Consider the following 17,203-nt stretch of genomic DNA (forward strand, 5'->3'; position numbering starts at 1 on the left):
GAATGAAATTGCACTAAACTGAATAAAGAGGTATTCTCCAACTTGGGGGAAGGGGGAAGTGGTTCCAGTAGTTCAGGGACACTTTCTTCTAAGCAGACATGGACGTGGATAGGTCTTCTCAGCCACCTTCTCTCTTGGGTGCACAGCTGGTCTTTAAAGGGCTGCAGATGTTGAGCACTGCTGCTTTTTCTGGATACTTCTGTGATCTTCCATCAGACAGTTTAAAGCAGGGGTCTCCAACCTTGGCAACTTTAAGTCTGAAGGACTTCAACTCCCAGAATTCCCCATCTTAACCCTAACCCTAACCCCAGCAAAGCTGGATGGGGAATTCTGGGAGTTAAAGTCCGCCAGGCTTAAAGTTGTCAAGGTTGGAGATCCCTGGTTTAAAGGACCGGTTACCTGCAACCTGTGGGCATCACCTGCCATGGCTGCAAGTGATGCCCACAGGTTGCAGACGGCTGTTAAGTTTCCTTCCGGCTACAAGATGATGGTTCTTCTGGTTCTTTTCCTGGTGTCCAAAGAGAAAACCAGACCCGATTCGGTTAGACCGGGATTCACTTCCGCCCTCCTCCTCCTCGCCGGCTTTAATGGTGCACCGCAGGTCCTCAAGGGACCCGGGAGGGCGGAGGAGCTGCCGGCTTGCAGAGGAAGAAGCGCAAGCAAAGGGCCGGAGGTTGCTGCCCATTCGCTCTCCCGTGTATCCCTTATGACATGTTCTGTTTGTCCTTATTTTTAAATTTAACTGATGTCATTTTTAACGTGAGCCAGAACAGTTTTTCCTCCTCGCGTTTTGTACACAAATGCCTTTCCTGCGATAAGACGGTCTTTCTTAAACCCGCGTGTGTTCCCTTCTCCGGCAGCCTGTTTACTTCTCCCTATTTATTAGCAGACTTTTCTAGACTTTCTCCTCCTCTCTCCCGCCCTGGCCTTATGGGGGTGTTTTAAGAATTTACCCTGCCTTGCTTTATTTGTTTGTGTGAAATTTAGTTTGAAAGGAGATCACAGAGCGCAGAAGGAGTTTGTCATGAGAGAATTACCAAGTGACCCTGCGTCTGATTATATGTCATTATCTGGAGACTTGGTGTATCCAAATTACCACAACGGCCTCACTCAGCCAGATCAATTACACTGAGATACCGGGGCTGGGGGGCGGGGATTTAAGCACACCGACACCTCTGTAGAAGTGTGTGTGAACGTGGAGCTTTCCAAATTCGAAAGACGACTGACTGCTTTTGTCAACGGAGATGGCAAGAAGGGGTCCGGCGACAGCGATCGATTCCTTGCTGCCTCGGAGGAAATTCCGCTGAGCTCCAACGGGACTCGCTCGGTTGCGTCCGGTCCACTGCGTTCCTGTTTGAAAGTTTCGCGTCTACTGCGAAGACCAGAGAGACCGGATCAGCTCTAAGACAGAAGCCGCGAAGGGTATTCATTCCCAGAAGAGGAGTGAAGGACAGATTCTTGGAAGGCGCTGCTTGGTTTCTCGCGCGACTCAGGAAAGGGGGTGAAAGCAAAGGCCTTTGAGCAACAGGCCTCGTTTCTTTGGGTTTTTAAACGATTACCTGAACCCGAAGGTCACGGAACTCACGACTGACGCTTGAAATGTTCTGAGATTTCAAACCAATGCACTGAAACTGTAGAGTAGAATTCGGCGCATTTGAACCCGCAAGTCTTTCCCAGAGCTTGAAGTAAGCGCACCAGCAGCAGCAGAATAATAATAATGGTATTTGCAGGAAAGGCTCGCGCTCTGGCTTTGGCGCTTCTCCAAAGTTACTTGAGTGCTACCAGAGCCCCCGTCCCTGTGTATATATATCACAGTTTTGCTGTTCCCAGCATTTCACCTCCGCCGTCGCGATCCCCACCCCCTTTCAGGACACGAAGGACCGAAGCTCAGAGCCCCTTCTGGGTGGTGGCTTTCTGCCTTTCTCGCGGCGCTCCAACTCTGGGAGCTGACTGGAGAAGAGGCCACAACCGCAAGGGGGTCTCGATTTCAGGAAAGCTTACAGTTGCAAGAATGTAAAGACGGGCGGAAATTCGTTTTCCTGCTAAAGCAATTCGGTTCAGGACGGATGATCCTCCCGCTCCGCTTCTTCCCACAGCTAAATGCAAATAAATCGTTGCCAAGGCCAGATAAGGCAGGACGCTTCACATTTCGTATTTAGCAGAGCTTCCATAAGTTCGAAGAGCTTCTGCTAAACGACGCGCTTAGGCAATACTACCGCGCCATATACACTCGTTCTTTATTCAATGTCGTTCTCCTCGGCCCATGGGATCCTTTCCTGAGTAACTAACCTTAATTACACTATTTCCTTTAATTAGGCAAACTGAAGCCCAGATCTCCCTCTGCCACTATAACACATTAACCTCACCACGGCCCTAGATCCAGACTTTGCAGAAGGACGCGGGGATCCCGCGTGTGAGTTTAGCTGACTGAGAAGACGCCCAGATCTTAAGAGAGCTAGAGGAAGGGATCCACTAAATCCCAGGAATCTTTGGAGGTGCTTGTGCTAAAGAAAGTGCGGAGAAATCACTTGCGACAGCTGTGGAATTTAAGCCGAAGTCGTCAGCCTGTCATCTTTATTTTTCCAACAGCAATTCAGTTCCGGACATAGACTGGGCCGGAAACTCTGGGATTTCCTTGTGCCTCTCCTTCCAACGATCGAAGTCCTCTGGATAGGTCTGACTACAATTTCCATTATCCCCAACGAGAATACTTATTGGAAGGAAATGATGAGAATTGCTGCTGTTATTAAATCTCCACCCCTTGAACGGGCAAAAGCAAAATAGGATATTTACCAATGGTGAGTTGGTGTCCAGGTGAAGCTCAGCATTCAGCCCAGACAAGACTGAATAGCTAGGAAGGCATTTCACAGTACTCCATTACTTGGCAGGGATTTTAATACCATAAAATAAATGAAGTTTAGGCTGGTTACCCTGCAATATATAAACTAATTCCAATTGAAATCTCCCTTCCGACATACAGTTTACTTGGTTGTGGGAATTATCCCTAGACCCACATAAAAAGTAATTCTCATATATTTCAATTAATAAGCTCTTGCCCTAATTTACATAGTTGTTTAAAAGTAATCTATGCAATTGCCCTGTAAAATGCTTAGAAATCCAGAAAGCTGTTTCTTGCAAATAAAGAACTCTAGGTTCCTTAATCTAAACCATAATTATTTAAACAATATGAAATCACAAAAAAACCCCTAAAAATAACATTCTAAAATATTATAACAAGACAGGAATCTGTGGACACTATACAATGTCAGGATAATTATATTAAAATAATAAATATAATTTTATTTTTTTTAAAAATAAATAATTTTAATTTTTACAAATGATGGGCAAGGAAAAAGAAGAAACTTTACCCACATCTCTTGGGGTACAACCTATACTTGGAATAAAATACCCTCTGAATTCTATGGACTGTAGGTCAGAGTAGGATTGGGATAGCATGGTGAGGGACTCTCACATCGTGTGCTGCTATCGGTATCGACTGGCAAGCAAAGACCTCTTGATTCCAATTATGGAATTTGGGGGGGGGGGGAGATCTCACATATCTTAAGTTGTAAAATTGATGAAACAATTAACAGTCGATAAGAGCTACGGCTCCTTGATAGTGCGGGATCACACCCCATTTTTTCTCCTGAATATGTAACTGGAATGCTTGGGGGGGCAGTCTCAATGGGAGATAGAGATAAGGTGAATGCAACCAGCCAGATGTCAACCCTCCCTCAAGGCTCCCCGATTTCTTCATAAATCAATAATTGGAAGGAGGTAGGAAATTGGATGAATGGTTGCATGAAAGAAGATATGAGTTTTTCGAGAATAAACGTGTTAAACTGTAATCCCATCCCCTAAACCCAATTTTCTGGGAGATAAAGTCCCCTGAATTAGTAGAACATATTTTAGGGATGCCTCCTCTTCAGCTGAATAAGACATTTAAGGAAGCACGCAAAGAACCCACCAGCCTGAATCTGATGCTCCCAAGCACCCAGCAATTGGGAACGGCAATGATTTTCTTCTCCATTCCATAAACCTAAGTAAACCTGAACTCATTTAGATGGAATTCCTGTTTTTTAAATCAGTGAAATAAATCTAAAAGAGGAGACATACCTACATAACGCTATAAACACTAGACACAATAGTAAAGACTTGCAGTCTTCAATCACCAAGGGAATTGTTATCCAGAAATAATATATTGGAGGAAGGAGGTAATGTCAGATTCATTTGATGACATACCAATATAGATTATTGAAATCTGTAAATAATACACAAAATAATGAAAATCGGGGGAAAGGGAGATGAAGAGACAGAAAAATATTTCTTTCTCATCCATTTTGACTCATCCACTCCAAGGAGGAGTCAAAATTGCATCAAAAAATAAACTACGTTGGCAGACGGATAAAAAAAATAAAGTGTAGGAGAGACAGCAAAATGTTTTTATTTCCAAGACATTCTTGGGTATCACTTTATAAATTACTATTCATTGCATTATCTTGGTGTCCTGCTTTAAAGACACGTATGTATGTGCGTTTTAATTGGGACCTACTGCTAGATAAACCCGTCCGATTTAGCAGGCAACACAAAGCGGCGGCATGCAGTCTAAATGCCGCCGATTTTAACGGGAAAGCCCGCTGGTCTGAATGGACTTGCCTAGTAGATTTGTGGCCCCAACACAGAATCGGTAGAAGGCGCTGTACTTGCCCTGTGGTGCTGGAGAGGGGAGGGGAGTGAGATGCTTTTGTTACTCTCCCGGGCAACTGTTTCCCTTGGGCCAAAGGCATCGCGGGCAATTTCCAGAATCCGAATCGCAGATGGAGGGAAATTGCAGAGCCAGGCTCCTTTCTGTCTGAGTGGTGGACGGTCATTGCTTTCCCCAGTCATTTCTCTGCTTGCGGTGAGAATCCAAACAACCAAGGCTTATTATATCCAGCAGCTGTCGACTTGAGCGTCCCTAAGAATAAATCGCATTCATTCAACATTGTATTATGACTGAGATGTTCTTGAGAGGAGTGGGGCAAAAAAGGAAGCTATGAAGAAATAGCATCAACCCTCGAAGGCTGGAGTGAGCCTTAAAACACGCCAAAGTCTCTGTGCACATTGTAGAAGTAGGGGCAAGGGTGGAGTGGAGGAAGAACTGGCTTGTATTCCTCCTCCAAATACCAACTACAATAATCCTTTTTAAGCCATCCTTTCCTCGGTACATTTCCTCTCTTGAGCTTTGCCGCTTGTAAATAATGGACATTTAAATTATCTTGAGCCTCCCTCCCTTCTTAACGGGACCTAAGAAGGAAGAACGGAAGAAAACTCGCAGGGAAGGACAGCCAGAGAAACTGCGCACTTTATGTCACTGACCTGTGGTCTTTTAGTAGCGCTTTTGGTTTATTTGCATGGCCAAAGAAGACAGTGGAAGCGAGTTTGACCACCAAGCTTACAGTTCTTTCTTTCTTGCTCTCGCACACACGTGCGTTTTAGGAAAGGAGGAAAGCAAGGAAGGGAGGGAGGGAGGGAGGAAACTAAAAGAGAACACATTTTGTCCAACTTAGATAAGGATAGAAAGAAAAGAAAAGAACAGATACAAGAAAAGTGGAAATCAAGGCGAATTATCTGCATGTGGGAGAGATTTGTGGCCTGGATACTAGATAACCACTCCGCCGGTTCCAAGCGCCCCGCGCCTGGGCCATCCAACGGCATTACCGAGCACCTGGCCCGGCGGCACCCAGAACCGAAGAGCCCTGTTTGATCTCCAGCGGCCGCAGCTCAGAGGACAGACTGAAATGTGCCTTTCTTAAATCTATCTCCGCTCCCTTCGAAACCCCCCGGGCTGCCCAGCGCCCTTCGTGCTCCAGATTATAATCTGCCCAAACCTCTAACAAAGAGTTCTGGAAAAGAAATCAGACAGGCAAAGTTGAAAACTCGGGGTGCAGGCCATCGAACTGCGAGACCGAAAAGGAAATTGCCTTTCGTCGTTTTCCTCTTAACTTTCTCTTTCTGACTTCTCCCTTCTTTTCCATTAATCCTTTTAACCATTGTTTCTTCATTTCACTTCTTTCAAACAACTCCCTCCCCACACACATTGGCCTCATAATTTATTGCAGTGTATTCCCAGGCATTGCTATAGCATGGCTCTTAATTAACTTAAGAGAAGCATCAAACTCAGGAAAAGAAATCTATATGCGCCTTGAACCAACTTCTTCGAACACATAACAAGCTTCTGAACTTGGCTACAGCGTAGCCTGTCTCGGTGGAAGCTCTTGGTCCGCTCCGGGGGATTTACTTCCAAGCGGATCTGTACAGAACGCAATCAATATACCGCGAAGAAAGTGCCTGGCCTGTGCGGGACATCAGTTCTCTTAAATTAATGTCGATTTACTAAACAAGTGAACGGACCATTAGTCTCTTTCGACTTTGTAAAAAAACTGCATTAATTTATAAGCACAACCGTTTAAAACAGAGGATAATCTTTTTTCCCCCTTCTTCTTCTAATCCTGCATATTACATTCAAACGGGACGTTCGTTTTATTGACTTCTATGGATCTTTCAAACCCTTCTTGGTTAATAAGGAGGTGATCATATGAATTTGCATAGGTGACTCTTTATGGAAAAGTAAAGAAAGCTCAGGAGGACGGGAGGAAGCGAAGGCCGAATTGCACTGCAGTATAGAGTCAGGCAAAGTGTCATTCCGAAGGATTCAGACCGAACAGCCACCTCGCTCGGAGACGAGAAAAGGGCCGCTCGCTGGGTCGGTATCAGACGAGAGCGAGTTGTTTTTTTTTTGTTTTTTTTTTCCCGCTCCGGTTTTCCTCTCCTCTCTCCGAGGGATCTGATGGTCCTTCGCTCCGTTGTTTCTGGCCGGGACTTTTTCTCAGAAACTCTGAAAAAGCAGCCCCAGCACTTTGCCGGAGAAATGTCTCAAGAGCTGCGTTTGCCTCGGCAGAGGCGAAGCTAAGGATTCAAGAAGTGCGGAAAAAGCAAGTCCCTGCATTGCTGCGTTAACAGCCAGGTTAACCTCTGTTGTCTGATTAAACACAATATTATGGAAACCAATGGCTGCTTTATGCCTTTCGCATCAGGGAAGTCATTCCAAAGTTTTGCGACTAGCAATAGAAATCCTAAAATGAAGGTGTTTCATTTAAAAAGAAACGAATCCCGGCTTTTCCTCAACAACCTGATCTGGTGTTTAGGCAAGAAATTCCGCCGCCTTTTCTTAAATGCAGCGGGGCTGCATACATTCGTGGCGAGTAAACGTTCCTGTGGACAGGGCTGCTCTGCTTCCAAGCAGCTATGCTAGGAGCTGGGTGTAAATTGACTTAATGCCTCAACCGGAAAATCGGGATCAAGTCAAATGCTTGGATTTAACCGAATTGCCGGTGGGGGCTCCAAATGGCTTCCTTGCGTTTACTGCCCTCCTGACAGTCATCTGCCATTCTGAGGGGAAGTCAGGCTCCCCCAGAAACCAGGGCAAAGTCCTCAGGTGCCTGTAAATAATTAAGATTGCGGTCACCGTCCTTTCCCTCCTTAATGAGACTTAATATCAGGCCACCATTAACTAAATTTAAACGGGGGCACATTGCAGGCCAGACTATGGGTGCCATTGACCATCTTTATATGGGGCATATTTAGCATTTGTCCATTTGCTGCCATAGATGGTTATTTATTTTCATTAAACTCTCCATTAAAATCTCCACATGAAGATTCCCCTGCATTCACATGTGTGAAAAGACATTCATTTCAGATTGGCTTGTTTCCGCAAAAGAAATCATGACAATTATAGGGTAAAGTTTATGCATCTTTTTTTTTTCATTTCAGTCTCAGTCCTAGCCTTCATCTATCTGGTGTTGGGAGAATCTGCTGCTCTTCTGGGATTTCATTAGAAATGGAAGGTCTTTCCTTTGTGCAGTGAGGAGCAAAGGCCTGACACACACACTGCTTTTCTCCTATTGAGCCAAATATTTCTCAAATGGGTTACAATGGAGGCACCAGTGACAGCAGAAAGTTTGAGGTTAGATTTAGCCATTATTTAAAATGAATCAGTGAAATAAATGGGACTTTTCCCCACCTTTATTCAGAAAATTCTCTGTGAATAAGATTCAGAATTTGAATCTCATTCATTTAATTTTGATTGTACTGAATGAGAGGCAGTCTTAACAGCAAGGCTTCTCTTGCTGGTAGAAAACTTGTAGATTACTTGTGCACCTCTAAGAATGCTTAATCAGGAGTAAGTCCCACTGCTAGATATGAGCCCTACCACAGTCTACTTTAAGGTCTGCAACCATCACATTTTGTCTCCCTTCTTCTGCCTTTGGCTGTGACCGCTTGAGGAGTGGGTAGCAGTGAGATGAAGCAGTAGTCTTGAAATAAAACAGGGTCCCCATATTGCAAAATCCAGAGTTGGTGTGGAAGACCCCTTGTGTTTTGGCTGGATTTTTGTTTGTTTGTTTCCTCCTCCTCCTAACTCTAACCCTCCTCTTTCTGATGAACCAGAACCTATACAGTTATTTTATGTATTCCTCCCATTCTTTCCTATTTTCAGGTCACAGGTAAGCTGTAATTTTGCTTTCAGGAATTTTTCTTGAAGCAACAGATCAAGAAACTTTTATTCTTTGTACGGTTTTATGATTGTGATCAGGAAAGAATTAAGCCCATATGCTGGGTAAAGCAGCAGAAACAAAAATAAAGTTTTCCAGGGTAAGTGCGATCATTTGATCTGTTGCTCCCTTTATGTTTGGGGCTGTGTCCTAAGCTATTTTAACCTTACTCTTCTTTCCAAGAGTGCAAGGGGTGGGATCTTTCCCAGACATATCAATCCTACCTCAGGGACAAGGCTAGACGTTGCCTAAGTTCAAATTTCTAGTGCATGCATGAAACAAACTTTTTCTTGTTTCTGTGTGTAAAACATTTCATAGGCACAAAAACTACACATGAATACTAATTTTGATCAGGACTTTGTTACCTACCATACTTCAGAAAGTTCAAGTCCCGCCTTAGCCAGCTGGGTGCATTCACTCTCAGCCTAACCCATAGAGCTGTAGTTGTGGGGGAAATAGAAGTAAGGTGTGTTGGATAGATTCACTGCCTTGAATTATTTGTAAAAATAATAAAGGAAGGATACATATGCATACTTTAGCTTAATATTACCGTTAGGTCAAACATTTTTCCTCATGTTTTCTGGCCACACTGGTAGTAACAGTCATAAAGTAGCTGTTTGGATGTGTCTTTTATTGTTAAATACAAAAAGTACAAGCATATGCTTGGATTTTTTTAGCAGAAATATAAAAAGTAAGAGTTTGAGGTGCTGTTGAAAAGATTTGATTACTTACCCAGCCTAAATGAAAAGACGGCTGATTTTAGGTGGTGATACTGGACAGACCAAAAAGCTGGGGTGGAGAGGGGCATTAAGATTAAAATCATTTTAGGCAAAAAAAAAAAAAAGGCATTAATTCATGGCTCAGGTCAGCATTTTGAACAACTGACTGTTTCCTTAATATCAGACCTGGTTCTCCCCTTTTTAGAGCATACAATTCCTTCTTTTATTTTCCTTCCTCTCCCCGCCCCCCATTTCCTTTTTGCTTTCCTCTTTTGGGGGAGAGGCTATTTTCATTTATTTTTGTCTATGAATAACACTGAACAAGCAGGCATCATTTTATATCAAAGGAATCTTATACAAACCTAGAGGTCTCGTTGGCTGGAATAAGGTGGCTTGCAAAAATAGACTCATTAATAAAATTCTCAGGATATTATGGTCCTAGAGCGGGATCTCTTCTCATTATACTCCAGATCTTGGTTTCTTTCTGGACATACATTTAAGTGACAATAAACGACAATGTAAATGGCTTGTCTCAGCATCAGATATTCTCCCCTCATCTTTGTAAATGTACTATTAGTATAATTTAACCAGTTTTAACTATAGGCATACTTTTATATCAAACATACAATACTATTGTATTCTATTATACTGTATATAGTAATGTATTCTGGTATACTATTCATTGTTTGGCAATACATAGATATACTTACATCATAATATTATATTATAATAATACCTCTGAACTGAGACAGTCAAACGTCTTCCTTGTTTTACTTTCAATCCATTTTAATAGATAAGATTTTCCACCAAAACACAAGGCAGGCACGAAGATCCTTACAGGAAAGCATTGTTAAATGCTTGCATTAATCTCTGAATGCTGGAGGTGGGGGGTGGGCAGAGATTTTTCCTGATTTGTTTTAATTATATTACGGATAGAAACGGCAGCCAATCCTAAAGGAGAAGCTGAACAATTAGCAGCGCGAAGATCAAAAAACGTTTTACGGCTCAAAGCGAAATGCCCCACCCCGGTCTGTAGTGATTGGCTTAAAGAGCCTCTGACGACATATATTAACCCGAACTACCTAAAGATGTAGCTGTACATGGAGATCAAGCTGGGAAAACCGACCAGTGCAGTGCGCAGCTCCGACTCTGCCATCTAAGCGTTGTGCTGTTTCATCCTTTCTTCCCTCTTTCGAGACCATCCTTATCACTCTTCTCAGAGGGTCCACGTCTGAGCAGGAAGACCGCCGGATTTCCCCTCCTCCCCCGAAAACGGACTGGCTGGGTTTTTTATTCCCGGGACCTGAGTAAGAAGAACTAGAACCCAAGAGGAGGAGACTCTGCTGCTCACACTTTAATCGAAGGAGACGCGATTCCCGTCCAGGCGGCGGGCCTGGGGAGCAGGGCGGCAGAGGGGAGGGAGACGTGGGGAAGTTAGGGAGGGAAATGCAGGTGTAAGTAAACAAACCTTTAACCGCCCCCTTTCTTGCTAGTTCGACAATTACTCAGAAGACGCGAAGGGAGGACAGCTAATCCCTTCGGGGAGGGGGCGCTGCTTTCCTTACCTTTCCTGCAGCTTCCAAGGTTAAGCCCCCCTCCCGCCCCGTATGAGTGCGGCGGTGGTGACTGATCCTGCCCTCCCGGCGCCCGGGGGACTTGGCAGCGCCTGCCCGATGGCGACGAGCTGGTGCTAAGGCGGGGGTCTTCACGGGAGCGGAGATCCAGGGGAGCGGATCCGGGGTGGCGGGCGGCCGTGGAAGGCCGGCGGCGATGAGTTTGGTAGGTGGCTTCCCCCACCATTCGGTGGTCCACCATGACGGCTACCCTTTCGCCGCCGCCGCAGCAGCAGCAGCCGCCGCCGCCGCCGCCGCCTCCAGCCGCTGCAGCCACGAGGAGAACCCCTACTTCCACGGCTGGTTGATCAGCAGCCACCCTTCGGAGATGTCCCCGCCCGACTACAGCATGGCGCTCTCGTACAGCCCCGAGTACGCCAACGGAGCGCCAGGCCTGGAGCATCCCCACCACTACGTGGGCGGCGTGGCTCCCCCTGGTAGTGGCGGCGGGCCGCCGGGCTTGGGGGGCGGCCCCCGGCCGGTCAAACGGCGTGGCACGGCCAACCGCAAGGAGCGGCGCAGGACTCAGAGCATCAACAGCGCCTTCGCCGAGCTGCGCGAGTGCATCCCCAACGTCCCGGCCGACACCAAGCTCTCCAAGATCAAGACGCTGCGTTTGGCCACCAGCTACATCGCCTACCTCATGGACCTCCTGGCCAAGGACGACGCCAACGGCGAGGCCGAGGCCTTCAAGGCTGAGATCAAGAAGACCGACCTCAAGGAGGACAAGAGGAAGAAGGAGCTGGTCAGTGTCTCCCGCGGGCCCGGGAGGGAATGGGGTGGGGAAGGCAAGGCTCACAGGCCATCAGCGCCGAACCCTCTTCTGCTTAGACAGGCCCACTCTCTTCGGACGGGCCGCTGAAAGACATTGCTCAGAAGCGGAGCGGGCCGCGCTTCTTAGCCGCATCCGGCTAAGTCCCCCCTTAATCGATTGAAATTTAGAGACCAACCGCGGACAAGGGGGGAAGATAGTGAGTTTCGGGTAATGCAAAGAAAGCCCGGGTCGTTTCTTAGGAGTCCCGGAAGGATCCAGGGGGAAGGTTCCTCCAATGCGTTTGGAATGGGGCGGCGAGGCTTGCTTGAGGGCCGTGCCCAGAGAAACAATAGCCTGGTGTCCCCGACCGCAAGCCAAGCTCATGGAGCCAAAATGAGTAGGGAAGAATTTGACCCTGGTCAGGGCTGGCCGTAGGAGATAGAGGCAATGATTTGGATTGATTTCCCAAAAAAATATTCTCAATTTGAAGTAATTCGTATTTCAAATTTTGTTTAAATAGTGTATAATGTTTTCTGGAGTTCAGAGCCGGGTAAATTGGACGCCTGTGAATAGGAGAATATGCCCACTCCAAGTATGAATTGCATTCCTGTGACCAATTGGAAATGGTCCTTGAGATAGTCATATATTAATTCATATATAATAAAACATCCATCTTCCTTTATTCCTAAGGAAGACTTTTTAAAAATGAGAAAGATAGGAAAAATTCAGATATAGTATCACTGGCTGGAGCAGCCCTTTCGCTTCCATTTTGACCAGGTTTACGGAGTTGCTGTGTAACTACACACAGGTCCATGAGGGGAAGGGGGAAAACATTTCTTTAGATGAAATTGCAACTCATCCTTCAAAATAAACCCCATCCCTTTTTAGCTGCATTGGTTTCTAGTCTCAAGGTCTTTTAGGACTGCAGACATGCGAAACTAGTCAAGGATTCACCAATTGGCTAAAGGATTTTGTAGAAACTGTCTTGGGAGCCAACATCTTTATAAATTTGACCCTGAATGAAATCCTTTGGAATGTTCTCAGCAATGATATGCAGAAGGGTCTATCAAGAACTCCTTTAAAAAATCACTGGCTTTAGGAAAAAACTATTTCTCTAATTCTTCTTGCTTTAGCTCTCCAATATTGGAAAAGTTTCCATTCCAGTTTAAATCCAAATGTTTAGTTTTTGCTCAGCTGTGGGTTGGAAAATATCCTAATTTCAGTTTGAGGATGAAACCATCAGTTTGCAAACCCCCAGTTACTAGTTTCCCATCACAATCCACATTTTGACTTAAAATTGTTAATTGCGGCCCAAGAACATCAGAGTTCTATTCTAGAATTTATAGGCAGCTCAGGAAAAGAATATAATTTGGCAGAAGGAAGGGAGGATGGGGGACACCTTCTGTTGTTATGCCTACAATAGCAACTGCCTTACAAACCCAGAGGAATTGGAATAGTTTGACTCTAAATTTCAGGTGGTATTGCAGTTTCAGATTTATATTCCTTCTCCCCCATGAGTGCCAATGAGTATTCTCTGTCACTGCATAAACATGCAAACTGCAAAATATGTTATTGAAATTTTCTTCAACCTGGTAACCTCCAGATAGCTACAAATTCAATCATCCTCAACAGAAGGTACAACACAGCTGGCAGGCACAGACTGGGGAAACATGTACAATTGGATATTAACCGAAGTCTCCAAAAGTTGTGCTTGACTCACATTGCTTAGTGCTTTCTACTGAATTTCTTTCAGAAAATATCCAAGTCTGGCTGCATTTTTGCTTCCCTTACTACAATAAACCAAATGGTGGTGTTAGAATTAGAATGGGAGCACAAGTTTATTTTAAACCAACTACAGTTTAAATAGCTTATAGGAAGCCCTTCCTCTTCTATCAATACTTCCAGTTATCATGTTTCTTGATTTCTTGCAAGCTAAAAGCAGCAGAAAAAGCTTGACTGTAAGCAGGTTTGCCCATGTGATCAATTGACAATCTCGGATTATTTTCTTTCACATTTTGGGATGCTGTTTATGGAATTAAAATTTGTCAGGTTTTAGGGCATGAAAGCTAAAAGATGCACCCCCAAGCAGACTAGAAGAATTAAGGTTACAAACAAGCCTGATAGTCATTTTAAGTTGTAGTTTAGGAAAGGGTCAAGATAAATGAATAAATTCCAAATTGGAATTTTATTTCAAGCTGGCAGCTAACTCACTGAAATTGACAGAATATGTGCATATATGAATGTTATAGCAGCTGGATTGGGATTGGGGCCTCAAAATCCACATTCACTTGAAAAAATTCAGTGGAAAAATTAATGGCATTTTGATTGAAATATCTCCCATATAAAATATGTATCCAATTTTGGAGATACATATATGGAAAGTGATTTTCAAAGGCTGTAACCTTTTTGAACAGTGACAAACCTATAGCTTATAGTTAGAATAAAAAAAAAATACCAGGCAGTTTAGTATTTGCGCTTTAACTGGCATAGAGTGGATTTCGAGGAAATACCTTTCCCTGGACTTGCTATCCTCCCAAGGGGAGGGAGACCCTTTCCTTAAATTGAGATTGTATCAATATTTGAGGTAGCCCATTTAACAATCATTTAAACTGACCTTTAGCACATGTGTATCAGAGACATCAATTTTTCTTGCGGATATGGTGCAGACAATATATTGTCTAGTGGCAAAATGATGAATTTGGGGACTGTGCTGTGTGTGTATGTTTTACAGCAAGTTTACTAAGAGGCTTACTCTGCACAATCTGTGCATTTCATACCAGTACAGTTGCAAGTACAGTCGCAACCTATTTGGCTATATGTTTGCAATTAAGACGACCCTATGATCATCAGAAGCAATTTTTTATTTGGGACTTAAATAAAGATATTTTAATAGGTATTCGTGCTCATGATTCACCCAGAAAGGAATGTCAAAGTTGTTAAAATCTGGATAAAATCTGCAGTGTTTTGTTCTGATTTGTGACCCGGCCGGTCTGGAAGACGTAAAGCTGAATGGTGCCCCATAAGTTCAGAAGCGGGAGTGGGGTTTCTTTGACTGCAGTTCCCGTGCCTGCACGGCACCAGCCTGCTTGTAAAGCAACTCCAGCACGTATCTACCAAGAAGTAAACGCCCATTGAAATGAACGGTGCTTGCTTCCAACATGTGGATAATATCTACAATTGCAACTTTAATTTGTGAAACCCCACCCCCATCCCCACCACCCCACCACCCCCGTGCCTTCGAATAAACTGGCTTGTGAAAAATAAAACATTGAATCTGATTTTTAGGTTTTCTGTTCTGCAGCCGGGTCTGACAGTCAGAACATCCCCAAAGGGTACGGATGGGAGGTGGTGATCCAGAAATGAGAGGAAGGATAATGGCTTTGTCTCTCCTCTTCACTCCTTTTCTCAAACAGAACGAGATCTTGAAAAGCACAGTGAGCAGCAGCGACAAGAAAACCAAGGGAAGGACTGGCTGGCCCCAGCATGTTTGGGCTCTGGAGCTCAAGCAGTGAAGGCGAGTGTGAAGAGTGGAGAACTTGTCCCTTCTGGGATTCTGGACCTTCCAAGCGAGGTTGCTGAGCTGAGGACTTTCCCTTCTTGCCCTTGTATTGGAATCGTATGGTTTATTTATGTGCAATTTCCCTCCCTAGTCTTTCTCCTTTAAAAAAAAAAGTGGATCCTGGAAGAAAAGCATTCCATAGTTCAATGAAATAAATGAAGATGAAAACTCCAGCGTGGTAAGGAGAAGCACGATCTCCAAAGGGTGGTTCCCCTTCCATCGTGATGAATGTTATGTTGCTTTGTTTGTATAGAACCCAGGGGACAAAAGGAAATCAAAATAAAAAATGAAGGCATTAGTATGTAATATGAAATGTATACCTTTAATCCCTGCTCTGTTTTGAATGATTGTGGATGATAACTGTAAGCCAGTTGCTTCTCTCCCCCACCCCACCAGGTTTCCTACCTCGAGGTAGGACCTCAGGGTTGTGAGACTTCCCCCTTCCCTCCCCTCCCCCATCCCACAGTGAAGAAAATAGTGTCTAACAGTTCTTTGTTAATCTGCACTTCAGTCCTAAAGGAAGCAAAGCAAAAATTAAAATTAAAATTAAACAAATTACAATCCGTGCTGTTGAATAATTAATATTGCAAGGCCCAAGTGTTGTAAGTATTCCTTGGATCGTTGAGTGTATTTTTTTTAAGTTAAAATAATTACATTTTATAACCAGAAAGGCTTAAAACCCAACCTCAAAATCCTTTTTAAAAAATCTAGACATTAACCAAAGAGGTTGGTTAAAGTGAACTAAAAATACAATTTAATTATGAAGACAATATATAAAAATCGATCCTGTGTATGTTTGGCTGGGAAAATAACATCGAACTCTCTAAGATTCACTGCCGAGTAAAGGTGCTTAAGAACAGCTTGTAGTTGTGTCTGGTTGTTGTTTTTTTTAAAACAAGGCTTTTATTTGGGGAACGAACGGAGGTTATGTCGGCAGTTTGGAAACTGAAGGGCCGAAAGAAATTCCAAGGGCGGGAGGTGTTTATTCAATTGTTATGATTTTGAGATTTTGGCTAGGAGCAGGTTTTTCTCAAAGGGACTTTCCTTTGTGATCAAGAGAGAGAAGACCTCTTAGCGTTTAAGAGTCGCTATGAAAAAAGAAACTGCAGAACTAAGTTTTCTTTTGCTTTCTGGGGAAGAAGAGAGGGATAGAGTCCGTTTACTTTTGTACTGTGATTTTTACTGATGGATTAATAATTTACCGCGGCCTTCGAAAGGTGTTTGTTGTGAAAGCGGGAGGAAACCAAAGACGGAAGCTAATCTGCGTCTGTCTTTCACACTTATCAGAGCGAGGGTGCCCCCCACGCCGGCTTTGCTGCTTGGCGTGGGCCTTCCAGCTTGCAAGGCGGCGTTGGGAGCAGTTTCTGACGGCAAATCACCGGGCGGCTTTGGCTGGGGGAGGCCAACGCAGAGTTAAGCCGGTCGGTTGGCCTGATTACATAACAATCCAGGCAACTGGAAAATGTGTGTGAGAGCCATTTACCACGAAATGTGAATGACTTTCTCCTTACTTTGCGACATCTCCGAGCAGACATTTTCCAAAGGCCTTTTTATTTCAACTCTACCCAAAAAAAAAAAAAACCGGCGCTGGCGAATTAGAATTGGCTTTCTTGAATAGGAGGAGGGAGCGGGGGGCTTGCGGGGCGGTGGCATTTGGAACCACACCGGGAGAAAAAAGGCGCTGGACTTAGTTGTCAACGCCTTCCTCTTAAAAATGACGGGGGCCCCGATCCTTGCTATATAAAGGCGCCTTGGGAAGTCGAGGTGTAAGAAATCGCGTTTTGCAGAAACGTTTGTTTTTCCGGCCTCTTGGGGCAAGACAAGGAGCATTACCTACAGGACAAGGTAGAACTCAAATCAGAAGATCAAGCAAAGAAAACGCGCGATCCAGCGATCATAATAACCGCTATAAAACTTTCAAGTTGAGGCTGTAAGATCTAACGGCCAGAAAACCCGCAAAGGGGGGT

General features: G+C 44.4%; 1 protein-coding gene and 1 long non-coding RNA gene across 2 annotated transcripts; one reads left to right on the plus strand and one right to left on the minus strand.

The window, feature by feature from the left end:
- Positions 1-4,497: 4,497 nt before the first annotated feature.
- On the minus strand, positions 4,498-10,512 carry LOC131203035 (uncharacterized). The gene is made up of 5 exons (XR_009156288.1): positions 10,393-10,512; positions 9,673-10,261; positions 9,324-9,380; positions 8,961-9,029; positions 4,498-4,957 (listed from the first exon to the last, which is right to left on the minus strand). It is a non-coding gene; the product is annotated as an uncharacterized LOC131203035 (long non-coding RNA).
- HAND2 (heart and neural crest derivatives expressed 2) lies at positions 10,405-16,114 on the plus strand. The gene is made up of 2 exons (XM_058192867.1): positions 10,405-11,668; positions 15,091-16,114. Exons 1-2 carry the CDS (start codon positions 11,081-11,083, stop codon positions 15,187-15,189), a joined length of 687 nt encoding a protein of 228 aa, XP_058048850.1. The 5' UTR covers positions 10,405-11,080; the 3' UTR covers positions 15,190-16,114.
- Positions 16,115-17,203: the final 1,089 nt, after the last annotated feature.

Source organism: Ahaetulla prasina, chromosome 8 (assembly GCF_028640845.1).
Source record: "Ahaetulla prasina isolate Xishuangbanna chromosome 8, ASM2864084v1, whole genome shotgun sequence".
In the NCBI taxonomy this organism is placed as follows: domain Eukaryota; kingdom Metazoa; phylum Chordata; class Lepidosauria; order Squamata; family Colubridae; genus Ahaetulla; species Ahaetulla prasina.

Bases quoted from the DNA above. Each gene is read 5' to 3' on its own strand.
- HAND2 (XM_058192867.1), top strand. From the start codon at position 11,081: ATGAGTTTGGTAGGTGGCTTCCCCCACCATTCGGTGGTCCACCATGAC. The intron at 11,669-15,090 runs GTCAGTGTCTCC...TTTCTCAAACAG, and splicing joins ACAAGAGGAAGAAGGAGCTG to AACGAGATCTTGAAAAGCAC.